The 27,632-nt window shown below is 41.4% G+C and overlaps 1 protein-coding gene across 2 annotated transcripts; it reads right to left on the reverse strand.

Moving 5' to 3' along the window:
* Positions 1-27,632, reverse strand: Tbx18 (T-box transcription factor 18). 2 transcript variants are annotated; one of them, XM_051140470.1, is made up of 8 exons: positions 26,194-27,632; positions 25,114-25,318; positions 22,844-22,945; positions 19,781-19,952; positions 11,272-11,439; positions 8,155-8,219; positions 2,519-2,613; positions 1-756 (listed from the first exon to the last, which is right to left on the reverse strand). In XM_051140470.1, exons 1-8 carry the CDS (start codon positions 26,501-26,503, stop codon positions 62-64), a joined length of 1,812 nt encoding a protein of 603 aa, XP_050996427.1. In that variant the 5' UTR covers positions 26,504-27,632; the 3' UTR covers positions 1-61. The 2 variants fall into 2 exon arrangements, with proteins under 2 accessions (XP_050996427.1, XP_050996426.1); XM_051140469.1 differs by having other exon boundaries at positions 1-786.

Below are 27,632 nucleotides of genomic sequence, written 5' to 3' on the forward strand. Positions count from 1 at the left end.
ATGCTTAAAAACAAAAAGAACAATCCATTAGATTCAAATATAGTTTAACTTAAAGGCTTCATCAGACCATGTGTGCAGACACTTGAGAAGATGAGAGAGTTAAGCTTCCTAGGGTCCTGGAGTCAAAGAAACTCTGCTGGCTCCCACTGCTCAGCAGGTGCACTCCTTCCACAGGGGGCAGCATCTGCCGGTCGGTCATGGTCCCACTTGGTGAGGACCCCAAGAAACTTCCTTGGGAAGAGACAATTTTCTCAGGACTGGCAGCCAGTTTGGGGGATGTGGAGAAGTTGTAGCCATACAAGGCGCAGGGACTGTGTAACCGGAAAGTGTTGTAGGACCCCTGATGGGTCTGGTTAGCAGCAAAGGCGTTGCTGGATGGCGACGGCATGATATACTGGAGTTGAGGGGACATCCCTGAAATCTGCATGGATAGGCTGGTCTGCGGGCAGCTGAAGGTGTCCCCGTCGGCGCCACCCATGGCCATGTTCACAGAGGGGCTGCCGCTCACACCCACGTAGGATGGAGTCCTGGGTGGAGCGAAGGTCTCGCTGCTCTGGTTGGTAAGTCTGTTGTAGGTCTCTGCCAAGGACGTGCTGTAGCGGTTGAGGGCGAGGCCCGAACGGGCGCAGGCAGAGTAGTCAGCTGGAGCCAGAGTACACAGCTGGCTGGTGTTCGGCCCCAGGTGGAAGGCAGGCGAGGAACAAGAAGAGCCAGACAGCAGGTGAGGGTGTGTGGCAGGAACACCATTTCCAGTACCTTGGAGAAGAGCGGAAGAACTTGTGTTTCCTATTAAAAGAAGTTGCAGCATAAAGAATCTTTTCTCTTAAGTTTGGTAAGTATACGGTATATAGGCCTTGGTACGAGGGGGAAATTACAAAGGTGAAAGAAAGGTGGCTTAGCTTTCAATGAATTTATCTCACTGACTTAAACAAGCATACATGTTTTTAAGCCATGGACTGGTAAGGTGGTAATAACACCTGCATTATTACAACCTGTGTTCAGTTCCTGGGACCCACAAGGTGGAAGAAGAAAGTGAACTCTCAAAAATTGTCCACTGACCTCTATACATGTGTTCTCCCTCTCTCTCTCTCTCTCTCTCTCTCTCTCTCTCTCTCTCTCTCTCTCTCTCTCTCTCTCACACACACACACACACACACACACACACACACACACAAGCACAGAGTAGTAATAATTAAAAGCAAAATAATTAATTAAATGGGATGAAATCTTAGAGGAATATTTTTAAGCCAAATTATCTCTCCAAGTAATGAAGAGGTAATGAAAACAGTAAGACACTATCACATGGAATTTTTATGTTCTATCTCAACTTGCTTTCTCATAATTTTCTCATTTGCAAAAACAAATATCACAGATGCCAAACTTGCCAGGAATTTTACAAAATTAAATTTTATATCCTTTTGCCTCTTGTCCCAAAAGTGTAATAAACTGTTCTTTTCTACCTGCGTTATTTCCCTTCCCTCAACAGTCCTCTTTCTTACAATACACTTCCTTACAGAAGGATAGAAGCAATTGGAAAGAAAGCACAGGACTGGCGCAGGATGTCCCGCCTCACATACACTCGTAGCTTCTCGCTGAGGCTTGTGAGCATCGATGACGGTATCACTGGGGTCTCTGCTATGCTATCCCTTGTCCCTCAAAAATCTCAACCCCATCTAGAAAACAGGTTGGCAAATCACAGGCAGCACAAGAGCCAAGGTCTAACAAATAAACAATGCCGTGAAACTCAAAGAGGGTTGTTTAATCCTGCAGACCATCACTAGAGATGATGGTCGCCAACTCCCTTCTCTGGGTTTGCTGGCAGATTGATGCCTGCAACCTTGACATAACTTAAGAGGGATGGAGAATTCCAAAGGGCTTGACAGGCTGTAAAGCCGTCATTATTCTAACAACAGTATTTCATTCTGGTTCTTTAAATAACCTAAATCCCCCCCCCCCACCCCAAAACAACCAATGATAATAAACTAAACCTGAGTATGTGAAATTCTCTCTGGGAGCTGGCAGGATCCTGGTAAAGTTTGCCTTGATGGTGACCTGAGAGTCTACCTACTGAGTAGACCACGGTGTCCCTAAAGGGACAGAAGCCCTGAGCTTGTAAGAAAGGAGCTCAAAATAGTCTAATCCAATGTTCCTGATCTCATCAAGGACCCAATATGAAAAACCCTGCAATGAGGCTATAGATGAGTGAGAGGAACAGACATGGGCAACTTCTGGTGGAGTGCACCCGGCTTCAGGGCCCTGCACCCCATGTCTCACCCCATGTGAGATGTTCAGGTAGAGGCAAGCATTATGAAATAAACAGCTAAACCATGCAAGATTTAACCTCTAACAGCACAGGAGAGCCATCTTCCCCAGCCCTGTCTCCTGCCGCACGGAAGAGGAATGGGTCCTAGAATTGGAGGTGATAAACTCGGCATCAGAAGTGTAAACAACAAATGTGCATTTCTTACGCCTTTCCTTGGATATTTGGCTGTATGCATTACCCAGGAGACTAAATTACCTTGCTTTGGAATCCCAGGGATATCTTCAAAGGTGAGAGTCCGTAGGGACGGTCTCCAGAATGCGTATGACTCCACCAGGGCTTCCAAGCCCATTCTAAATGGAAGGGGTCAGGACAAATGGAGTCTAGTTAAGAATGGTTGGCGTTTTCACTAATAATAAGCATCTGAGTGAACAACATGGTATTGGCAATGCCCCATCCTTTCCACACTTAGTGGCACGATAGGAGATAGCCACCGGTGAGGAGAAATGCTTTGGACATGGATGTAGGAAAAGAATGGAAACCTACCATGGTGCCTGCCAACATTCTCAGGACTCGAAAGCTAACACATGGGCCCAAGGAGCTGAGCCCATGCTCACTACTGAGCCCCAAGGCTCTGCGGTGTTAGGTGTGCTTTCCGTCCCATGGGAGTTTGCCCTCTGATGATGAAGGCGATAGTTACAAAAACATCCTTATGTCAAAGTTCCTTTTCTAAAGAACATTTCTGCCCATCACTCAGTATCTCAGGAGCTAGCTCAGAGTAAGAACCACTCAAAGAAAACCAACTTCTGCTCTGAGACACAATCAATCTCCATTGCCAACCAGGCGAGGCCAGTAGGGGGCAGCACTGACCTCCCGCTCAGCTTTGCAGTGTGCAGGAGGGGAGGAGGTGATACATAGCTCCTATACAAAGCTCTAGGCAGTCGGTAGAAATGTTGTAAGCTACTACACAGCCTCACCAGACATACTTAATGAACTGCTGTGTAAAGTAACAAAGTTGGCTGCAGACTATTTGTCGGCCTCTGTGTATTTTAAAGCGAAAGCGACGACTCTAAATGCAAGCATAAATAACTTCCTCCCTTAAGTGAGTCAGTCTTCCTTCCCTCTTAAGAATACTATTCTGGATCCGGGGTTGAGCCTTTCCCTCAATTAGCCATTCTCAAGTCATCCTGAGGCCTCACTTCACATTTTCAACACCCTAAGCAATTTGTTAAAAAGATAACATGGTAGGGGCAGGGTGTGTCTTGGTCATTTACCACTTACCTAGGATACACAAAGCACTGGGATCATCCTCAACACCACAGAAACAGAAAGCCCTCTTCTGTGTCAACTACTACCTGGACATTTCTTACTGTGTTTGACTCAGCTGATGCCTCCCGGTATCCCCAAATGATGAATTAAAAACTAAGGGCTAGAGAAAGCCACCAGCCAGTCATATGACTTCTTCAACACAGTGAGAGCTACTCAAAGGGCAGGAATGATTTGTGTGGCCAGGGGTAGGGGTGGAGGTGTGTGGAAGCTCACATTGCTGTCTTTGTTCATCAAGGTTTTACACCTCCTGTTGTCATGAGGTCACATGGGGACCTCACTCATTTCTTCCATCTCAGAGGAGGGCAGACGTGGGAAGGGTTCTGAGAGGCGTCACCAGCCCATAATGATGCTACCAGAGGCTGTCATAGGGAGAACACCTGTTTCTGCTGGGCTATTCAGGTGTGAAGAATGGAGTCTGACCTCTGACATTATTGTTGTGTCACAGAGAGGACTGTTTTGGGTAAAGATACTAGCCTGGAACCAGAAGAGCCGAACTGTGATGACAAGTCCCTCTAGCTAGCTGTGTGCCTTGACCTCCCTGGGTTTCAGTATCCTGAGACAGGAAGGGTGGATTGCGCAGCTCTCAAGTCCTGTTATAGTCAAATGGAGTTCACTTCATTTTACCTGATTTTTATTTTTATTTTTCTATTCATTTGTCTATGTATTTATTTACTTACTTTTGTAAATCACACATCATACCTGTGGCCAAACTACAAGCTAAATCCTCAAGATCATAGTACTCAGCAATATTTTCTATATGGTAAAAATATTCCTTTCTGTGCAGCCTGTGGGCCTGACCCATCTCAATGTTGGGTTGCCTGAGGGTTGTATTTAATACTGGACTAATTAATGCTGGCTATTGCTTTGATGGTCTCTCTGTATTTAGCTTAAAATAATACTGAATATTTACTACTTTCAATAGGAAAAAAATTTATGTTAAAGAACACTAGTACACACCTTTTTAAAAGTCACTTTTTATTCTCACACATGTGAACTTTAATAAAAGATCTTTATCTTTACTTTGGGATAGTAAAGATACCGATGTAATTATGGAACAGTTTTATTAAAACCAGAAGTTTGTAGAACTACAGAGATGTGCTCTGCTGCTTTATTTGTGTTCGCAGTGGAAACTGAGTTATATTTCAAATCTACAAACCAAATTTGTAGGGAGCAGTTACTGAGCATAGCAAATACATAACCCTAGGCTTAAAGCAATGGCTCGGAGGAGACACATAGACTAAGCATTCTCATCGGGAGCTCCTGATATGCTGCCCGGGGCGTCTACTTCACACTGCCAATTCCACAAAGGATTTCAGATATTTTGCAGGAAACAGTTATAAAATATTTATTAGCTGAATGTGGACTTTTGTTTTTAAAAAAAAGCCTTCATTTTACCCAGTAATGGAGACTTTTCCCATCTAGTTAAAAGAAAGATGAAAGGCCCCTCCTGCAGGAGAGTAGCCAAGGCGATAATTTATACAAGGTGCCTCTGAGCAACCTCCACTGTTTCCAGCACCCTCATTTATGCTATCAAATGGCCGAGTTTATTTAGTAAAATGGTTATGCTTTTCTTGAAGTATTTAAGGGAAGAAATTTTTGTACCTTCCTGAGTAAAAACTTTTATAGGGTCAAACCCAAGGCCTAAGTGAGGAACGGGGCTATTCTCAGCACATAAATTCACTCTCACATAGCAAATGCCTGCAGGAGGGCTTCCAGGAGTCCAGGCTACTGATTCCTGTAAAACAGGCTGCAGAGCTGCGAGTAGCCAGGAAAGGATGCTTTTTTAATTAAACGGTATTGGTTTTAGGAAAAATGTAAGCAATCACATGGCCGTGTTTATCTTGTGTTCTGATCGACTTGTTTATTTCATGTATGAGGAAAATAAAAATAAAATTTTTATCTTAAAAAAAAAACCACAAAACTGCATGAAGCAGAACCAAGAACAATAAAGGAAGATTGTGGCCTTTTCTCATAGACTTTCCTCTCTATTACTATATGAAAAAAAAATGTTATGTCCTCAAAGCTCTATACCTTCAATGAAGCTGCACACATAACATTTTTAAGGAAAATAATACATACATTTTAAATGTTTAAAATTGACAGAATTTTCCCACAGTGGTAAGATCAGATATTTTTTAAAATGAGAGCAGCATTTCATAAGAAAAGATGGAAACTTTATTTCACTTGCCAGAAAGCTTTAGAGCAATGTTCCTCAACCTTCCTGATGCTGAGACCCCTCTAAACTCAGTTTCGTTGCTACTCTATAACTGTAATTTTGCTACAGTTTGAATAGTAATGTGACTACCTGATAGGTGACCCCCCTGTGAAAGGGTCGTTTGACCCCCGAGCCCCACCAAGGGGTTGGGGCTCACAAGTTGAGAAGCACTGCTCCATACAGACACCACGCACTTCACCAGTGACAAGTGAACAAAATAAGAATTTTGAATTTTAACTAAATTCAGAGTGTCAAAATAGAATTGATTGTTTCTGTGTGTGGATTTAAAACGTTACAGGTTTTATTCGTCTCAAAAGAGATAACACAAAGCACCATTTGACGCTAAGGCTAAATATTTCCAAACAACCAAAAGTGAAGGGAACCCACGTCAAACCTAGTCTGTGGCCTCTAAACTGGACAACAGGCTTTGTGGTTTATTTTCACCCGTGGCACTGATTAATTTTAATAACACAATTTAAATAACCCAATATTTTCATTGTGCTGGCATATCTAGAATTCTTCCTCCAAGTTTATCCTATAAACCGGTCATCTGGCTTCTTATAGAAGGCCCATTTATTGCTACTTTCTGTACAAAATATATTTTAAGACTGTTCATAAGTCAGTGCCTCATAAATGAACTACACCCCATGCCAGTGTCAGTAGCAATGAGATTTTTTCCAGACTAACCAGAAAGTTGGACATGGTTTCTGGTATTGACTCTCAAATCTGCAGTGTGGCCCTCCTATAGGCTTAATGAGTTTTAACACAGTGTTTTTCTGCCTAAGAAAGAAAATTCACTGAAGCCAATGCAAGACTCTGAAATGTTGTTCAGGTGTAACCCAAGTCACAAGGGTTCAACCAAGTATTTGCCGAGGTGAAAAAAATCACCGGACAGGTTCCCTTGGGCCACTGCACTCATCATTTTAGGGCTTAATAAGTTGGTTTTTCACTCAACTTTCAAAAACATCCCTGCAGAGCAGAATAACAAGGAGCATGACCAAGCAACCTCCAGGCACAGCTCTCTACCACAAAACATGTCTAAACAGGCATAAAGCAATTTTGATGCAGGAGATAATTTTTTTTTTTTAAATATTTGCAAAGCTTCCCATAGAGGGAAGCACTTCAGAAGAAGCTCTCCTATTGGTCAGTCCTACACTAAACATCAAAAGAAGCTCTCCTATTGGTCAGTCTCGTTGGTCCTCCTACACTAATTGGTAGTCTCACTGCATCTTAGTTGCCTTTTATGAACATTAACTGTGTGCTGTTTAGGTAATGCCACTGTATATGAGGGTGACACCAACTCTCTTTAGCAACAGATCACATTTTGAGACTTGTCTGTCACCTGTCTTCACACGTAATCAGCTGAAAACACTAGAAATCTGGGCTATTACCTCATTGCCTTTTCTATCTAAAGTGTCAAGCGAAATTGTTTCTTGATAACTGACGACTCTCACTTCATGTAGACAAATCCAGTTCATATCAGTTTCAAAACATATCAGAATACTTTGGGGAGTGGAGTAATAAAGAAGTTCATACGTCTCTTATCATAAAATGTCTCAGAGGCATGCATATCAACGTCTCACCTGAAAGGACATTTAGAGAAAATTTCTCTATTTTCACTGTCTATTGCAAAGAATTATATATATATATATATATTTTTTTTTTTTTTAGAAAATTTAACACTGAACTGTACTGGAATAGAAACATTATCAATAAATCTAGAGATTTGCAGCAAGCAGACTGGATGATCTATTCCTTGATAAAGGTAACAGAGTGAATTTATTTGCTGTAGCCATCCCACTTGATGCAAACATCGTAAAACACAACACAGAAAAAATAAACAAGTGTGCAGCTGTCAGTGAAGCCAAGACAAATTTGGAAACTGAAGAGCTGGGTTTCTTGGCAGCGTGAAATGGTTTCATATTCCAGTTGGAAATCTGAGTTAACAAGAGACTGTGGCATACCTTCCAGAGGGAATCAATACACAGTGTGTCATCACTAAGAAGTTTCTAAACCAAAAGCAGAGGCAGAAAACACAGTTTTTTGGAATATGCAAGCCCATGGGCCATAAGGGGCAGGCTTCTCCATGGCTCCTCCAGAAATAACATACAATCTACATGCCAAGAGCTTATATCTTCACTTCAGCCTCACACATAAAAGTTCATCTTAGGGCAGGCCAATGACTACGCTCTATACCTAAGGCTCCTCCTTAGACACAATAATGTTTACCAGCCTAAAAATCTCATCAGACGTGATTCCAATGCTCTGCTTCTTAAGTTAACCTTTAAGCTTGTAATGGGAAAATCACATTAAAATGTCAAATGTATTTACTAGAGCCACCAGGACTTACCTGTTCCTCCCAGAGTCTCGGAAACCTTTGGCAAATGGATTCCTGTCTATCTTCAGGCGAGTAATCTGCAGAGGAGAAAAGAGATGACACCAAATCATATATAAGCATCACGGAACACTATTTCAAGTTAGGAGAACTACAAACAATCCAAAAATTAACAGACAGAAGAAGGTTCTGTTGTGTTCCTCTCTTGTATGTTTTACTATCCTGACAGTGGAGGTTAAAAGGTTTCAGAAGTCATCTAGAACTTCTGCTGTGAAACAGATACTTGCTCACTGTTACCATCTAAGAACACAGATAAAGGTTTGTTTTGTTTTGAATGTTCCTGGAGAGGGAACCTGAACAGCCTCCTGCTGCTTTGATCATCCTCTCTAGCTGCTGAAGTTGTGCCCTTCCATTCTAGGATGTGGTTCAGCCCCCTGGGGGTGAAGGGTCATCCTGCAGCCTGCATTTATTGCCAAATCATGAGTTTGCTTCCTTTCTTAAGCCGGGCATGGTGGCCCACGCCCTTAATCCCAGCACTCGGTAGGCAGAGGCAGGTAGATCACTGTGAGTTCGAGGCCAGCCTGGTCTATAAAGCAAGACCAGGACAGCCAAGGCTACACAGGGAAACCTATTTCAAAAGTCCAAAATTAAGTAATTAATTCGTTTTTTAAAAAAAGAATCAGGAGTCACTGGACAAGCGCAGTGGTGCACATCTGTAATCCCAGGGGTCTGGGAGGCGGCGGCAAACGGGTCTCTGTGAGTTCGAGGCCAGCCTGGTCTACAAAGCGAGTCCAGGACAGCCAAGGCTACACAGAGAAAGACTCAGGAGTCCCCAACCCGCACTCCCTAACCTCATTGCCACACCATGACTCTCCCTTACCCTTTGCTTCAGTCTTCCATCTCTTATCTATACAGTACTAACTGGTCACAAAACTATAATGAACATCTAACCAGAGGTAGCTATGATTTAAGTTTCTAACAAAACAAAATCACATTTGAGTATCAGAAATAAGTGCTAATTTAAAAGTACTTAATTTTAAGTAGTTTCAAGTTATTGACTCAAAACCGACTTCTTGTCTACTGGGATCTCAAAGTTTACAAGAAAGGAGCTTACAAATATCTTCACCATCCCCACTAATTTTGGTTTTGGCTCATGCCATCCTAAACTTGACATTTTAAGCACCACCCTTCTGTTTCTTAGTAGATCTGTTCTTTACACAGAGGAATTCAGAGCCTTTTCCTTGTGTTTTGCTTTGTTCCTTGGCTTAATGAAATCTATGTGGTTAATGAGCATGTTTGTGATTGCAATAACATGTTAAGGATGAGACAGGCTGGGTAGCATGATGGAGAAGGAAAGCCTCTTTGGAATCTCCCTATTTGATATGTGCATACGCTCAGCCCCGTCAGCCCTGCAATACCCAAGACACACGAGTTCCATATTGTCTTGGTGTGTGGATAAAACTACATTATAAAGGATGTTGCAACCATTTGCTGACTATCTTATCATATGCCATTTTATCATTGAATACAATTTTCCACTACAGACTATATTAAAACTCAACTCTTGGGCTGGCGAGACAGCTCAGAGGTTAAGAGCACTAGCTGCTCTTTCAGAGGTCCTGAGTTCAATTCCCGACAGCCACATGGTGGCTCATAACTATCTATGATGAGATCTGGTACCCTCTTCTGGCATGCAGGCAGAACACTATATACATAATAAATAAATAAATGTTTTTTAAAAACCTTAACACTCTGTTCACTTAAGTAGTGTTTAAATAATATTAAATAATTTAAGTATTTTGGATCTTAGTTTTAAGAGTATAAATTTATATAATAGTGCCTTTCTAAACAAAATACATCTTTATTATTATCATCATCATTTTAATACTAATATTATCAGATTTATTCAACATAGATTACGTATGGCATACCGGGTTATATGCAAATCCCCACTTGATTATCATAGCAACTTAGATGCACTTTTAAGTTTCTTTTAAAGCAACAACACAGCCGACTAAAGAGTAATAATGCCCCTGAGATGTACACAAGTGAGGAAGTAACCTAAACCAGTCTGGCTGGCCAATGAGTGAAACCGAACAGAAGAGACTCAAACACAGACCACATCAGCCACCGCGACAGACCCAGGTCTTACAAAGCTCAACGAATTGGCATGGATTAAACATTTTTGCCTCCAATTTAATGTGCCCCCTTCTCTTGATCTCTCTAGCATTTGTCTGTGTTTTAAATTAAAATAGAAGCACATCATTTCCTCCCTCCTTTTTTTTTCCTTCCAGCCCCTTCCATGCTCCTCACACTCTCAGGTTGATAACTTCTTTTTCTTTCAATATTGTTACATGTGTGTATAAATTATATGAGTGCATATGTACACACACACACATATATATATGGGTGTGTATATATATATATATATGTATATATATATATACACACCCACACACAAACTTCTGGGTCCATTTTTTGTTTTTCTGTGAGCATGTGGTCTCAGAATTGATCATTCTGCTTTGGACAACCAATAAAAGGGCTCAATACCCACTCTCCTGACTCATGTAAAACAACCTTAAAGAAACACAGGCATTTGCCCATATTGAAAGGAAGCATTTTACTTCTTAAACTATTTAAACTATTATAAAAGCATCACTTTAAAACTGCTGGACTCTCAGGATGTCAGGCATATCAGTACCCTGCATAATAGTTCAAATCAGAGCTAAAATAAAAGGCCCTTTAAAAAGTATACAAAAGGAACGTATAGGGTAAATCTTTCTGAAATTTATCTTACAATTCATGGGCTATAGTTTTTAAACAAATCCCCATGGCTCAATATACAACTAGCTTTTCGTACTTTACATGCCTGTTTTCTAGGCGACCTACACAATTTCTAATTTTAATTACGGCAGTTGTATGATAGGTGCTCAGCTAAAGTCATCACCATAGGAGCCCTGCTTGGGAATTTGTGGACCGGGAGTTGTCACTGTGTGCATACACGCATACTGTGGATACCGTGTAGAGCAAATGTTTTGTGGTACTTTGCTGGCGTTGGGATATAACAATAAAGAGAGCTGGCTTTCCTTTTATACCTGAGGAGTCTGGCAAAAGGGCCACTGAAAACAGTACCTGCTGATTCTGATAGGCAGTGACAGTCGTGAAAACAGTTTCTGGAAAGGAGAATGCCTTCACTCCCTCTCCTGACGGAACAGGCTTGACAGGGGACAGATCGTCCCCACAGTCTTTACGAATCACGTGCACTCTCGGTTGGTATTTGTGCATAGAATGAAGAATAATCTAGATCAAGGGAAGAAAACCACATGAAATGGGAATCACCCTGCATCTTAATGGTGTGAACAAATATGTAACATGGAAAATAAATCCTTGCAGCAGAGTTACATTTCTGAAGATACAGGAAATTAACAAAACACAGCAAAGCTGCCCGAAAGGCCAAGAAAGACAATTGTAACACATATATAAATATACAAATCACTTTAATTAAACCCTAGGTACAGCCAAATGAAGTCAACATCAAATTTCTGTTGCTTAAAATACAATAATATATTCCTAAATTTTATTTATAGTGAGCCAAATAAAACCAAAGTCAGTACCAATGACGCTAAAATTGAAATTGGAATGACCACTTGAACTGCACCAAATCCATCTCCTAAAAGATGCACACAAGAATTTGAACGCCAAGGAATTAGACTTTTGTAGGCAACTGTGCTCTGAGGGCACCCTGATGCCTCTTGTGTTTGTTTGTTTTTGCAAAGTCTCTGGTTTGTCAGAGGAGTATAGTGGCCATGCCCTGTTCAAATCTCAGACAGGAGGATGGAAATCATCTCTCACATGGGCTCCAAGATCCCACTAAGAATCGTCCTAAGGAATGGCTCCAGATTCCGAACAGCTTTTTCTCCACAACGATGTGCCACAAGTAATGTATAAGAGTAGAAGGACCATAAGCCAGCCACTCACATGCCCAGCATGAGTTGATTAGTTACCAAGGGAAATTTACATTGTGAGGTGTGACGTCACCACACTGTTGCTCATGCTATCCGGACAAATTCCAGCCATATGATAAAATGCTTGTTTTTAATCTTAAAATGATAAAACTGTACCTAACTGTCTAAATACATTTTATGGCTTATTTAGACAGACTGCAGTAAGCTCAGGCAGAGATATGAACAGGGATCACCTCTGATGACAGCATCACAGGTAGGTGTGTGGCTTTATGTTTTAATGTCTTAATGAACATGTTTTGTTTGTTTGTTTCTCAGATCCTATATTCATAAATGACTTTAGAAAACAAGGATGTAACTTTTCTGAACCCTAAGCTTTAAATTTAAGGTTTAGGTTATATGTCTAGAATGAAAACACTAAACAAAGTCATGGGAAGCACGGTGTTTGCTGGGCTTCATGTTGTTCCAGATGCAGGCAGTTTAATAAGCCAACTTCAGAGCCTTTGGTCAGCTCAAATGCAAGTATCCCTGTGCTCAGAGAATGTGCCTGCTGTCGTAAGAGCATGCCTTTACTTTGGGGCTAGCCAACACCGCACTTAGGGGCTCTGTTTCTGTTTTTGTTTTTCCCTAAGGTTTTGTTTTCTCTGTGTCAATGAAAGAAATACTTGGGAAGCAGATCTAAAGGGTTTTGTCAGTCAGATTTAGGCCTGAAGGAGGCAGCATGAATACAAGAAAAAGCAAAAGGGGCAGTGGTCCTCATCCTCACCTGATTGCTGCCTCTTTCTAGAACTAAGAAAAGGACAGAATTTGAATGAACTATTAGTAGCTTTTACCAGAAAACTTTTAAATCAATACAATTACAAAACATGGTAGTTAATGTGAGGACTGTACCAGAGATATGTAGTCTTTAAAAACAAAACAAAAATAACCATAGTTTCTGTTAGCATTGAGTAGGTGTGTAGACTGCCATCATATGAAAGGTATGCCTTGCTGTAAACTGAGATAAGAGAACACAGAAATGAAATTTTATTGGAAGAGTCTAACATTTATCATAGCCTAGTAAACATAATTTTTTTCTTTTTCTGTTTTTTGTTTTTGTTTTTGTTTTGAGATCAGGTTTTTCTGTGTAACCTTGGCTGTCCTGGAACTCTCTCTGTAGACCAGGCTGGCTTCGAGTTGCGAGATCTCCTGCTTTTGCCTCCTGAATGCTGGGATTAAAGGCCTGTGCCATCACCACCCAGCTAGTAAACATATTTTCAGTGGATGAGAAATGTCTTTTGCTCATTTCCTTATTACTAGATTATGTTCATTAATTCTGATTTTAAAGGATCAAAATCTAAGCTTCTATGTATCCTTGGTGAAGTTTATATCCTTGCAGAGCTTGGGTTTGGTTGTTGTGGTGATTGGTTGGGTGGGTGGGTGGGTGGGTGGGTGGGTGGGTGGGTGGTTAGGTGGTTGGTTGGTTGGTTTTCTGAGGTGTACTAGTGGGAGGAGACCAGCTAAGGAGGAAGCTGGGCTTTATGCTGACTTCCACGTAGGAGCATGTCTGTTTAATAGTTAGGATTCTACACAACTTTTCTAAACCTCAGCCGATTTTTTTTTTTAAGTTGTAGAAAACCTAGGGACTTCTGAGTCCTCAGAGCTCCCTAGGCCCAGGGCTAGTTTCCCTTCCTGTCTACACACCTTCCTTATGAATTTACACTTCATGTGCAGGCACAGGCCCTGGGCCAGGCCCAGTACAGGAAACACAAGAATGTTTTTGAGCCTGAAGATGCAGTTAATTAAGCCCTAGCTTGTGTCTCAGTCCCCACCTGCAAACCTGCCCCAGTCCTTTTCCTATGATTTATTATTGCAATAGCACACTCTTTCTAATGTTAACGTAAAATAGCAAATGTCCACTTTTAATGTAATAACTTTAATGTCAGCTCAACTTTTCTTTCCTTTATTTTGCTCATTTTATCTTTAGAAAACTGTCTTGCAATGCATATCTTCTAAGGCTGAAAAGTTTGAGAGAAAACACTTCTTCTTCTCCAAGCTAAGACTCAAATTACCTGGGGCTGGAGAGATGGCTCAGTGGTTAAGAGCTTTGGTTGCTCTTCCAGAGAACCTGGGTTCTATTCCCAGCACCCACAGGGCAGCTCAGAACTATCTGGAACTCCAGTCTTAGGGGATCTGACACCCTCACATAGACATGCATGTAGGCAAAACACCAATGCACATAAAGTAAATGAATTACTTTTTTAAAAAAAGATTTATTTATTATTATGTATACAGTGCTCTGCCCATACATACACTTGCAGGTCAGAAGAGGGCATCAGATCACATCATAGATGGTTGTGAACCACTATGTGATTGCTGGGAATTGAACTCAGGACCTCTCGAACAGCAGTCAGTGCTCTTAACCTCTGAGCCATCTCTCCAGCCCATGAATTACTTTTAAAAAGAATCAAAATGTCAACAGCACACAGACAGCAGCATCTGTAATTCCTGGAGGGAATCGGCATCCCTTTAGAGGTGATTTTCAGAGAAAAAAAAGAAAAGAAAAAAAGAAAGAAAGAAAGAAAGAAAATCAAAGACAAGAAATTCCATATATATAAGATAAAAAGTGCACAACCAGTTTCAGAGCATCAGAACGAAGTGACTTGGAGTGGAGGCAGTAAAAGTTTCTTTTCTGTTTACAGTCCCAATTTATGAAGACTCCATTTGCTCAAGGACATCTCTCCATTCAGTTTTAGGCATGATACACTTATTTGTTCTATCTCCTTACCATATTTCTAAAAGTGAATTTGGGTGGAATATACTGGAATAGAGTGAGAAAGAAAAAAAAACAACTAACAAATGCCTTTGTTTGCACATTATTTATTTGGTAAAATAGAGTATTTTAAATGTCTATAGAAATGTAATGTATCTCTGGAATTTTGAGAGAACACTAAGCAAGCTCAGTTCTTCTTTATAATAGTATCCTTATTTTCTTCTTACTGAAGTCTGAGATCTAGAGCTGGAAAGGTGGCACAGTAAGGAGGCTGCTTGCCGCCAAGTCTCACCACCTGAGACCCATCTCTGGCCTCCACAAGGTGGAAGGAGACTTTTTCAGGGTGGACTCTGAACTCTAGACTTGTGCAAATGCATGCAGGGACCCACAGCTTCCCATACCCACTAAATAAGTAAACCTAAGAAGCTGTCCTGTCCATAATAATAGTAAGCAAGCAACATTTTGCTTATTTAGTAGGACATGTGGGACGACTAGCCTTTTAGAGAACATAATTATAGCCCAAATAATCATACCTTATGTGTACTTTCTACACTGTCTGTTCTGTTTAGACAGTATCTGGGCAGGGGACTAAATATCATATTAGAAAAGGCATACGGACCTATGTCCACAAACACAGAGTGCTCTCATTCATAGGCTTATACATGATTTTCTACTGTAAAAACTAGTTTGAGGGGCTAGGGATGTGGCTCATTTGTAAAGCAGGTCCCCTAGGCTTAATCTCTAACACTGCTAATTGGTTGATGATTGATTGATTGATTGATTATAAACTAGGTTTGCATCAAAAGACACATACTAATTTATCTGAAAAGCTAACCGTGTTTGAAGTCGAACAGATGAGGTTTCAACTTTTACAACTTGATAGCGGAGCATGTGAATAACTGATTTTTTTTTTCTAGATGGCAAACTCTTACAATTGGATTAAGCCAAGCAAAGGACCTACAAGGGCCAAAAATCAATGCCCCTCCCCATAACTCCCACCCCACACTGCTTTCTGCATGTATTTTAACACAAGCCATGCCTCACTTTAAACAGTGTTGGAACTTTAGCAGTCAGTCACAGGCAGAGTAGGAGTTCCTCTTTGGTTCTTAGGTGATACTGTGTCTCAGGCCCTCCTTAGATACCTGCTTTCAAACGAGCCAGCTCCCTTGGGTGTCTAATTCCAATACACCCATGAGGAAACAAGGCCTGGGTGAACGGAACTGACTTTCCCGGGGTCACAGATGCTGGTGTCCTTAACCACTTCAACCTCCCTCCCCATGAGAGAGCTCAGCCATGTCTCTCGCATCATCTTGCTTCCCATATGATTTTTTTTTTCCCAAGAAGAAACAGTAAGAGAGTGTGGCCATGTGCGTCACTAAACTGTCAGCAGTGGAGATACACACACTTCTACAAGCCCTGGACTATGTATGGCTGCCTGACAGGGTAGCATCCCTGGCATTAAAGCTATGAAGCTGCTGCAGTTCCAGGTGCACCATCAGTGTCTTCTCCTTCCCAGAGAGATGCTCATGGAAATATGGTCCCTCAGAGGACACATGGCAGGAAAAACAGGAAACATGCACCTGGTGAGAACCTGTCACCCAAGCATATGGACCTCCTGCACAAGGGCAGCCCAATAACCAGCGTTGGCTTGTACCAAAGCTAGCACAAGGCTGCCAAGAATCTCCATGGACCAAATAGGACCTACAAGGTCACAAGGTCATCATCACTTTCAAGGATTAGTTGTGGCTCTGAGGGACATTGCTACCTTGAGTCTTTCTCAGTTTCCTTTTCTGAACCAAGTTGACTATTTGGGAAGCTGAAAAATTACTTTGGGGAAAACAGATCATCTCGCGTGGTCACTAGTCTAGTAACAGGTTACAAGACTTGGATTCCTGTGATCACCTTATACTAACTTAGTAATCACACGGTCCCGGGGGCCACAGAGCCCTCACATCACAAAGCGGCATATGTGTATATCTCTATGTGTGTATCTTTAGCACAGCAAAATGGAGATGGGGAGGCTGAGAGATTAAAGCATAGGGAAGGAATTTGGGGAGTTAAACTCGGGTGTATACAGCTTCATTAGGTAGAGGCGACAATGACTTCTTTTAGAATTGGTGGAATGATTGGAAGCAAAAGCCCCCGAGGGGCTCTGCTGAGGTCCGGCCACAACAGGACAGCACTGCCTTCTTAGAGTCACAAATGGCACAAATTACAAGCATATCCCCAATGCCTAATCTGCTTTCACTTGGACCCTTGGCATAGAGTGCACACAGCGAGGGCTTCTGGTACTCCTCCTCAACTCTCTGGGGCGAGGCACCTCTATGGCCAGAGAAGACAGCGGTCTGTAAGGCGTCCTTCTCATTCCACAGAGGCAGGAACCTCACAAAGCCACTCTGCCTTCAGTGTCCTGGGTCACATTTAGCAGTCTTCAAGAAGACATTTTTTAAACGAGTAAGGTTAAAAAAAAAAAAAAAAAAGCACTTCCACCTACATCCTCCTTCTCCAGTCGGCTGGACCCAAGCACAAACATTTGAAAAGCAATGCTCTGGCTTCTGGATTTCACACAGTTGTCTCCTGCTCCCCCTTCAAATTCATTATGTCCTTGATCAACAGTACATCCGTCACAACCGTATAAGAAAAATTTCACCAGTAGACAAAATGCTTTCTTAATCTATTGTTCTTTGCTGCATTTATAAATTTTCCCGATGGTGAGATTCTTTATTTAGGTGCAAGTAGCTGAACTTCAAGTTGGAGCCTTTCTTTTATGTTTTAGACAAATATTTTGTCGTGGTTAATTTTATCTGTTAACTTGGCGAGGACACAGAATCCATATTTTTGGCCAAGTAGCAACAAAGATGTTGCTGTGAAAGTATGGCTCAGAGATAAATACTTAATCAGTAGACTCTAAAAATCAGGTCTCTGTAGCAGTGAGTGGCAATCATCTAATCAGTTGAAGGTCTTAAGAGAAATCAGAGTAAGGTCCCAGGAAGAAGAGAAAATTCAGATAGCATATTACCTGCAAATTTAAGTCATAACTTCAATTCTTCCTAGGTTTCCAAAAGATAAAGCTGGCCAAGTCTTCCATAATCACATGGACCAACATTCATATTTATTCTGTCTCTCTCTCCTCTCCCCACTCCTCTCTCTCTCTCTCTCTCTCTCTCTCTCTCTCTCTCTCTCTCTCTCTCTTTCCTCTCTCCTACCTCTGTCTCTTTCCTCTTTCTGACTCCTCTCTCTCACATACACAACTATTTTCTCTATATGTATATGTTATATATTTACACATATATATATTATATTTTCTGGAGGATGTTCTTTTAGATAAAAGCTGTTAAAATTAGAACTCTAAAATCATAGATTACTAAGTCTATATATAAAATTTGCTGTTTAACATACTGTATATAAACCTGGTACTTGGAACTAAAAGAATTAGGCCTGTAAGATTATTTTATCAATATGAATTATTTATTAGTATATGTTTAAGGACACAATTATCTCTTTAAAAATATATTCTTAAACTGTAGAATTCAGAAAGCAGTGTACTTTAGGTTTTGAAAGTAAGTAGCACATGAAACCTGACGTGGTGGCACACGCCTTTAATCCCAGGGCTTTAGGAGGCTGAGGCAGGCAGATCTCTGTGAGTTCGAGGCCAGCCTGGTCTACAAAGTGAGTCCAGGACAGACATGCTACACAGAGAAACCCTGTCTCAAAAGAAAAAAAGAAAAAAGAAAGAAAGAAAGTAACACCAAATGATGTTTAGTCTAAATTTCCTACTAAAAGGGGGGGGGGGGAGGAGTTCTTCAGATGGATGTACCAACAGTTCAGTCAGAGGAAACTGATATTTTTTTTTTCAGCACTACAATCAGGTGAACAATAGTCATTACAATTTGACTGTGGACTTGTAAAAGCAAGGATAAGGAAAATGAAGACATCTACTAAAATACACGAAAAAATAAAATATCTTCTTTCTCTGATTAAGTTTTAATTAAAAAAAAAAAAGGCAAGTACAGAAGCATCATGGGAAATCTTATTAGCTGTGTTTTAAAACGTTTGCCACTGGAAGGTTAGTATCCTGAGGGTCTCATCACGGTGGAGAACTTAAGATCCTACCTAGACACCTGTAAGCCACAGCACACACTCTGTTCTGATGCTCACTACAGCTCAGAGTTTTACTTTAAGTGGCTCGCTCTTGGGAAATAAGGGAGTTGATATTTCTCTTCTGTACAATGTATTACTCAAAAGACATCTTCACTTCTTCTTAATCAAAACTGTAAACAATGGACACCTAACAGAAGTGCTAGCTTGGAACAAAAATCAGCATTCCCCAGAGTTAGAGAGTTATTAAAGTCAGCAAGCTGTTAGCAACGACCGTCTTTTTGGAATGGCTAGACTGGACCCTCATATCAGGTTTCAGCCGTTTTAAGAGTAAAGGGAATTTTAGCACACTTCGACACATTAGATGTCATTACAGAACAATTGGGAACTTGCAGATGGAACACACAAACAGAGTAAGGCCGGGTCATTGCTGCAGCAAGCCTCAGCTGGGAAAAGAGCTAGGTACATAGAGGACACCATAAATCAACCCTGTTACCAAATTTCCAAGCCCAGTTCAAGTACAATAATTAGCACCTCATGGGATTTCACATAAATATTTTCGTTAATAAAAAAAAAAAAAAGAGAAAGAAAGAAAAGAAAAAAGAAAAAGTCTCTGCCTTGGCTCCTTTCACTCCAATATAAAACCAGTGTCTGGTTTAAACTTGATGTTTCATGGGACATGTCAGTTATAGACGCAACCTTGATTTGATTTGACACACGCTGTTCACATACTGACCAAACCGAAAGGAGTGGTACTGATCTTAGCAGCTTTTAGCTAGGCACTGGGCCATGTCGCCTGGTGGCTCATGGCAGAGAGGCTGGTACTTACATGGCCTTGGTCATCCAGTTCATTGTTGGTAAGCTTGAGCTTGTCAAAGCTGATCACTTGTCGCATCCAAGTCTCCCCAGAGGCAGGTGAGTCTGGATGAATATATACTCTGGGTGGCACAGGCGAATCAGCATTACCTGCCACCATCCACTTAGAGCTGTGGTAAACATACCTACAAGGCAAAGACAAGACTGTCAGAATACAGACTAGCCATTTCTGAGTATTACCAACTCAGACCAGATGTGCACCCTTTCCTAAAAATCCAAAGTAAACTTATTTCTCCATACACCCAACGGACCCTTTAAATATACTTTTGGGTTTGTACTGTGGGGCCTTGTATAGCTCAGAGTAAACATCATATGGATGGTTTAGTGAAAATATACAGCCTGTCTCTTCCCCCAAAACCACCAAATACTGTGACTCTAATGCATTACACTTTACAATAGACATAATTTATATTCTGATGTTTTTCACCTGTATTGACATGAAGACACTATGAGGTTGACAATCTCACCTCTGAGTAAATCTCAAAATATTTCATTATCTAATTTTGAGGGTTTCTACTTCCTGAGAGATCATTTCTCTTTTTGGGCTGGAGGGACAAACAATTGAGATATGGGAGAAACTATTACATTGGGTGTTTTGGAAGAAAAATTTATCATTTTAAAATTTAGTATCTTTAACATTAGATATCATTACAAAACAATTAGGAACTTGCAGATGGAACAGTTATAAGTAGAGGATAGAATAACTGAGGTTAATTTAAATTTTGGGGGAATCATAAAATGTAGACTATCGTTAAATCTTTCATGTTTTTCTTTCTTGGCCTTTCCAAGAGAATTATTTCAAACAGTTAGAAGATGCTAATTTACAATTACCAATACTCAACATACAAAGCATGCCGGTAATAGCAAAGCCAATTATTGTTATTTTCACAGTTAAGAAACACAGTAGCCTCTTCCTTTTTTTAATACACAAATAAATTGACTCAGCAAAAAATTTAAATAAGGAAATTTTCAGGAATAAATAAAACCTTAAAATTTAGTTCTATATTCAGATTAGCACTTGTCAATATGAATTTTAAAACTAGAAAATAGTATACTGATGAAATGATAAAATGAGATTGTACCCTAAGGTGTTCTGCCTCCTGTTCACGTTTTAAGATGCTGCCCACAATTTATAGTGATACTGTTCAGGTAATGTCAGAAAGGCCTATGTTGTAAACACACATCTTTTAAAACCAGCATGAAACATTTTCTTACATCTGTCTTCGGTGAGGCTCAGTGCCTCAACTATGGTTAACACATTTCAGTGCACTCAATTTTAAGATCAATATCCCTTGTAGATTTTAATTCCTTTCCTTAAACAAAATACATAAACATAGCATTTAAATTAATTTTTAAAACTTTCCTTTAATTGGAATAGTATGATTTTATACAAATAAATTTCTGTGAGCTTTTGTGACTATTAATTTTTCAAAATGCTTTTAAGTTGGACCAAATACCATCATTCTTTGACAGAGAATAAGTCAAAAATAATTTCTTTTTTTTTTTAAATAATTTCTGATGCTGACAAAAGAGTTGAAAATTAAAATGGAAACCTTAGAGATTCATGAAAAAAAAACTTAGTTCAGATAAGACTTGGGTTATTACCTACATAAATAAGAATGTCCTATCAAAACCTCGCAAATTGTGTGTATTAAATAGTTCAAAATCCACCATGCTCTAAGAGAAGTTGTGTGTCTCAACATTCCCCATAAAGTATCCTAAATACTAAAGCTAACTATTTCCTAAGAAGCAATGGGAAAAAAAGGCAAATCTGTGTGTTTATGGTTTGATCTATTAATGTATAAATTTTCATTGCTTTCTGTAAGGGTGTAAATCATGTAAAAATTTTAAAATTCTAAGGTATATAGAGAAAAAATGGAGGAAGAAACAGAATAAAACTTGAGGAAGAAAGGAGTAATTTAGAAACTCATTAAGAATGGCATTATCTTCCTCAGCCCAACTCAAATTAGAATATTTAAATAATGTGCTTTGTGAACAGACTTAATGCCCTCTGCTTTGTGCTCCTTAGTAGACAATGGTATCAAAACTTCTCATGACTTACATAATTACAATAAAAAACACCAATATAACTATTATATTTAGCAGTTTTAGTATTTCCTATGCTCGTATACAAATTTAAATCTGGATACTTTTGACATCAAAAAACTTGTTTTTACCAAAACAAGCAGCCAATTTAAAAAAAAAAGTGGTAGAAACCAAATGATTTCACTTACACATCTTCTAAAAGACAAAGAAAATTTCAGAGTTCGTCTAATCTCCCAAACTTCCCTTTAAATAGATAAGCATTTTAAACTCTTCAGATAAACAAAAGGCATTGTCATTGAAAAATTACTTATCAATTTCTTGCGTAAGTAAAAGCAAGGACAGTCTGAAACTAAAGAAGACATCTTTTCAGAGATTACTTGATGCCTAGACAAAAGTATTGTTGCAAAATCCAAATATTATAGAAATTTTTAAAGAATTGCCCATTACCAACCTAAAAAACAAGCCAGTGATAAAAATTCATTACAAGTTTAGAGATGATTTAAAGTCACAATAAATTATGAAAATTTATTTTTCTAACTTGTAAACATATTTTCAAATGGAAATTTCACATATATATATCATTTTTAATATGACAAGAAAATTAACATAAGATCAAAAATAGAAAAATATATCACTTACTATAAGGTGCATATGCAAACTTTGCATTAAACACTTCTTATCAAAATTCTAACTGAACCGCTAACCAACATTAAAGATACACTTCACGCAGCAATGCCAGACTGTCTCCAGCTAAAGTCTCAATGACCGAAGACATCTCTTTATCTATTAAAAGCTGAGAAAACACTGAATTTCCACATAGGCTGGGGCACAAGGCACCCACTGGGCTGCTAGAACTCATGGGTGTTAAGATCATGTGTCTGGAAAAGTTGATCACAGTGCCATGGATGAGGCAGGCACTGGTAGCAGACTCCTCCTTGTGTTGCTATCGCTCTGATGGCAGTTGTCCTACCTGTATCTTTTGTTGTCCACTGGCACAATATCCATGGCTATGTAATATTGCTGGTGAGGATCTAATCCAGAGATTTTCACTCGCATTGCTGGAAACATGCGCCTATTTGTAATGGAAGGGGGGGAGAAACAGGGCTTGGGTTTTTGTTTTGCTTGTGATTAAGAATAGAGACCGAACAAAGGCAAGAAACCCCATTTTTAATGTGAACGAACGTATAACATTCACTTTGATAGCATAACTCTAGGTATCGGAACATAGGACATGTCAGAACTATAGCTTTAAAAATGTGATCTGTTGCATCGTATACACATGTTCTGTATTTACTGAAACATCAAAATAATTAAATGTGAAAAGATTTTTACATGAAGGAAACTTTGCTTTTGAAACAAAATCAGCAAGCCTATTTACCTTACTACAAATAATGAAATACATCAAATGATAGAAACTTCAAATTGCTGAAAGTGATAAAATATCTTATAATGTGAAATTTTAAAGGGGGTTATAAAAAACCCACAAGGAGCCAATGTGCCATGCTATAACCAAACAATATGTTCTTTATTGAGACAGGGCTTCCTGTCTGCAGCCTGGTCTGCAGCCTGGTAAGGTAAAGTGCAAAAGGCGCTCTAAATTTGAAAGGTATAGTAAAACTTCTTTATTGGAAGCAGAAACTAAACACAACGTATATTTACGAATTTCCTTCCCTCACCGTAACCCCCTAAATGTTTTCATTTCTAACCACAAATATTGCTAATTAAAGCAAACGAAAATTCCATTTTCCCTTGACTTCCCAGATATGCGTATCAAAGGAGATGCTGAAGGAAAGGCACATAATCCCTTTAAAAAGAGAACAGAAGCAAAGAATATGCGCATTACTGTGCATTAAAAGCAACGTAAGTTTCACCCTTAAAAAAAAAAAGAAAAGAAAAGAAAAACACTTTCTTCTAATGATTTATGTCTAGAACCTTCCAACTAATCTCATTTTTGTTAATTTAACCTCATAACACAAATTTATTTACCATTTTTTTTTCTACAACAGTAGTGCTATTAAAGACCACTGCCAGCGAAAGGAAAGTCCGTAAGTTTTAACTAAGCCTGAGAGCAGTTTAATGTGCTGGCTGTTTAAGTGTTCAGTGCACCTGTAAGATAAAGAGTAAAGGTCTTTAACTACATCATTTATAAGACAACTGTTGCTTTGTGTTGTTGAAGACCGCATTTGGATCATTAATAAAGACGAAGAAGAAAAAAAAAAAAAACTCCTTGAGAATGCAGAAGGTAGCATATGGATTCAATAAAATATGTTTTTGTAATTTCTAATAAGTTTGGATACTTTTATGTTATCCAGGTTTTTACCATGTGTACTCCCTGAAAGAGTCGTGTGTGCTTTTTAAAGGACCTTTAAAAGTATCATATTATTCTTAGATTTCATTACACTAAATGAGCTGAAAACTTGAAAGTGCAAATTTCTCTCACCGACTTGAAATTAATATGATGTGGCCATTTACTTGACTAAGGAACGATGCACAAATTGTATAGTCCTAAACAAAACAAAACAAAACCAAAAACCAAAAACCAAAAAAAAAAACCAAAAACAAAAACAAACCAACAACTTCATTCCAAACCTTTTTGTATTCAGTAAATTTAAGGCAGTGGACTGGCTTTCGTGTGTGTGTGTGTGTGTGTGTGTGTGTGTGTGTGTGTGTGTGTGTGTAGTTTTTAAAAATCAGGGTAATGATTCTTATAGCAAAATATCATCAAGCGTGATGATAGTGACTTATCATAGTAGCCTAATAAATACCAAAAAAGCACACAGCACCATGGACTCATGTGCTAGGACCAACTTGGAAATGTTGAATTTTTAAAAAAATAAATCAGAGTTTGCTAAAAATAATAATAATAATAATAATAATAATTAAGTTAAAATTAAAAATAACTAAAGCAGGAGGAGTCAATCTATGGCCAGGTTCAGGGCTGATAACTAGAGCCTAAATAAATGCACAGACTGACTTCCTATCTATAACTAGCACGCGTTCCCTTACTCAAAACATTGAAAACTATGACTGTAGCATCCGTGTTGACAAAGATCACTCTGACTTTAACAAGACTGGGCCGCGCTTCGCCCTTCATCGAATTCGCTTTGGGAAAGAAAGCAACGGAGGTGTAGAAACAGAGCTTCTGTCCGGGACTCAGTTGGGTGGGTCACAGCAGCAACCAGGCAAGGGAGGGGGAGGGTTTTGCCAGAGTCGAGGAGCACCAGGGGAGCTCAAGCTTACCTGCCGGCTTTGGTGATAATCATCTCTGTGCCTATTTCATGAAAGCGCTTCCAGAGCTCCGCTCCTTGCAGATCCACCCTCGGGGCCTGCGGCGCCGGCAGCGGAGTCCCAGGCCGGGCCAGGCCAGGTACGGGAGAGCCCTTCGGAGAATCTCTCGGGGACACCATCGGGGAGGCGCCCTGCAAGAAGCCGTCCTCACAGCTGCCTGGACAGCAGAGGGCAGAGACGGGGAAGCAGTGAGGCAGAGAGCCGGCCTTGGGGCCAGGCCCTAGGACAGCTGCCCTGTCGCGGGGCATTCGGAGCTGCCTCGAGGCCTGCAGGGTCCAACTGAGTCCCCATCTCCGAAAGCCAGGGCCGTGTCCTCTCCACGCGCCCGGCCTGTGCGTGGCCTCGGCTCGCGGACGTCTCTTAAACACACGCTACCCAGTCTGAGACCGGTTACAGAGCGCACAGTTCCGGGGCGCAGATCCCGCCGCCGCCTCCCCAGTCCGCTCTAGTCACCCCTTCGTCCCTCTGCCCCAGATGGCCATCGTATCTTTCTCAGTGCCCGGCCCTAGGCGCCTTCTAGAAACCTCTGCAGACCCCGCTCCCGCCAATCCTGCCTGCTGCTGGCTCTCCAGGCCGCTCCGCGCAATGGCTAGAAGAGGGCAAAAAGCCAGCCCTCCGGCGCCGTGGGTCCCAGCGGAGGAGCAACCGGCATCCCGGGGAAAGAGTGTGGGCGAGCTCGCCGCCACCTCCCGGGTTGGAGCACCAGGCTTCGGGCGTCCAATCCGTTTTCCGCGCCCTAACTGGCGCCTTTCCGTACGCGCCCCTGGGCTCCTAAAAGTTAGGCGAAAAGCAGCAGCCCCCTGGACTGGAACGTGCCGGCACAGAGAAGAGGCCGGAGGCAGCCCATTGGGCGGTGCTGGGAGCCGCGGATGGACGGTTCGCGGTGCCAACGGGTCAGCGCCTGACACCCGGGGCTTAGCGGCAGACAGCGGGGAGGGTCCGGCGCGAGCACAGCCTCCCCAAAGCTCAGATTCGCGGCACCCGAGCGGGCACGCTCCAGGAAGCCACTAGGGCGAGAAGGGGCCGACTCACCCGCCGCTCCGCGGGAGCCGCAGCTTCGCTCCACGTCCGCGCAGTTCCGCGCCGGCCCGGAGGCCGGCCCCGTTGGCGGTGGCGGGGGAGCTGCGTCTTCGTCGGCCTCGGAGCAGCCCTGCTCGCCCGCGCCTCCGCCGCGGCTACAACTCGCGTCGTCCGCCGCCCCGGCCGCCTCTTCCGTGGCCAGCTTTCTCCGCTTCTTTTGCAGCTGTTGCTGCTTCTCCGCGCCGATCAGAGCCTCCACGGAGAAGGCGTGCGCCTTGAGGCTTAGCATGCTGCACGGCGAGCCTCTCCGCTTCTCGGCCATCCCCACCGCCCCGCGCCCGTCCGCCCCTCTCTCATATACCCGAGGCTGGGGCGCATGCAAGCGCTCGCCCTCCTGGCCCCGCCAAAAGCTCCGCAGCTCCCGATGCCTCCCGAGATCTGCTCCCTTCCCCGCTGCGGGCAGAAACAAATTTGCCGTTTCCTCTTTCTCTCTGGCGTTGGGATCCGAGGAAGTAGGAATGCGGCCGCCAAGTTTCCTTCCCTCTGTCTCTGACTTGAGCTCACTGAGGTACTTCTTTACTCCCAACCCCTCCACCTCCTCCTGCTGCTCCAAGATCTGCCTCAACTGATGCGCCAAAGAGGACTAACACGGGGGGAAAAAGAGAAAAAAAAAAAAACACTCTGCGGACACAAATTAGGGATTGTAATTGAAATTTGTTGCCTTGATCTGTCAGCACTTCCAGGCAGGAGAGCGGTGGGAAGAACTTGCTCATTAGTGTCAATAAAGCGGCAGGGGCGGAGCCTACTGAGCTGTCCATCACCAAGACGGCTCACCAACCAGAAAGTCCGACTCCGCTCAGCCCGCGCCCACTTCCTTACAAGGTCGGAAAATCTCGGACAGAAAAGCGCCGCCGTCTGGCTCATCTGTGCCAGCCTCGGGAAAGCTGAACCCTTTTCCGCTGACACCCACCAATTCTTATCAAGACCAGGAAAGGCTGAGCCTCCTGGTTTAAGCTAGAAGGAGCACCAAAGTTAGTTAGCATCATCAACGATCTTTTAAGGAATCTTAAAACCCAAGGTTCAGCATCCCAATCGATGTGGCTACAAAGTACAACTTTTGGAGTCGGCAAGAACTCAAAGGCAACATGTTTGTGGCTTCTCTTTTAAACAGTCCTGGTAACGCCCACTCTTCGCAGAGCATGACCGTGGGCTTAAACCTTACTCCGTAGATTTATTTTAGGTGAGATAAGTTTAAGCATATTTGGCCTTTTACTTTAAATTTTTATTATTGTATTATCGCTCAGTCTTTCATATAAACTACCCAGGAAAAGAGCCTACTTTCAGGAGACTCCGTTTTATTTCGGAGTAATTCTTTTTAAAACGTTGGTTGTGGATTTTAATTCTGTATGTCTTTAATGGTACGGGCGTAACTTTAAAACGCCTTACAGTAA

This window comes from Acomys russatus, chromosome 32, assembly GCF_903995435.1.
Source record: "Acomys russatus chromosome 32, mAcoRus1.1, whole genome shotgun sequence".
Taxonomy (NCBI): Eukaryota; Metazoa; Chordata; class Mammalia; order Rodentia; family Muridae; genus Acomys; species Acomys russatus.

Excerpts from the sequence above, each read along its gene's own strand:
- Tbx18 (XM_051140469.1), bottom strand. The coding sequence starts at position 26,503 with ATGGCCGAGAAGCGGAGAGGCTCGCCGTGCAGCATGCTAAGCCTCAAG. Across the intron at positions 25,319-26,193 it reads CGGCTCCCGCGGAGCGGCGG|GCAGCTGTGAGGACGGCTTC; the intron begins GTGAGTCGGCCC and ends TCTGCTGTCCAG. Across the intron at positions 22,946-25,113 it reads ATTATCACCAAAGCCGGCAG|GCGCATGTTTCCAGCAATGC; the intron begins GTAAGCTTGAGC and ends CATTACAAATAG.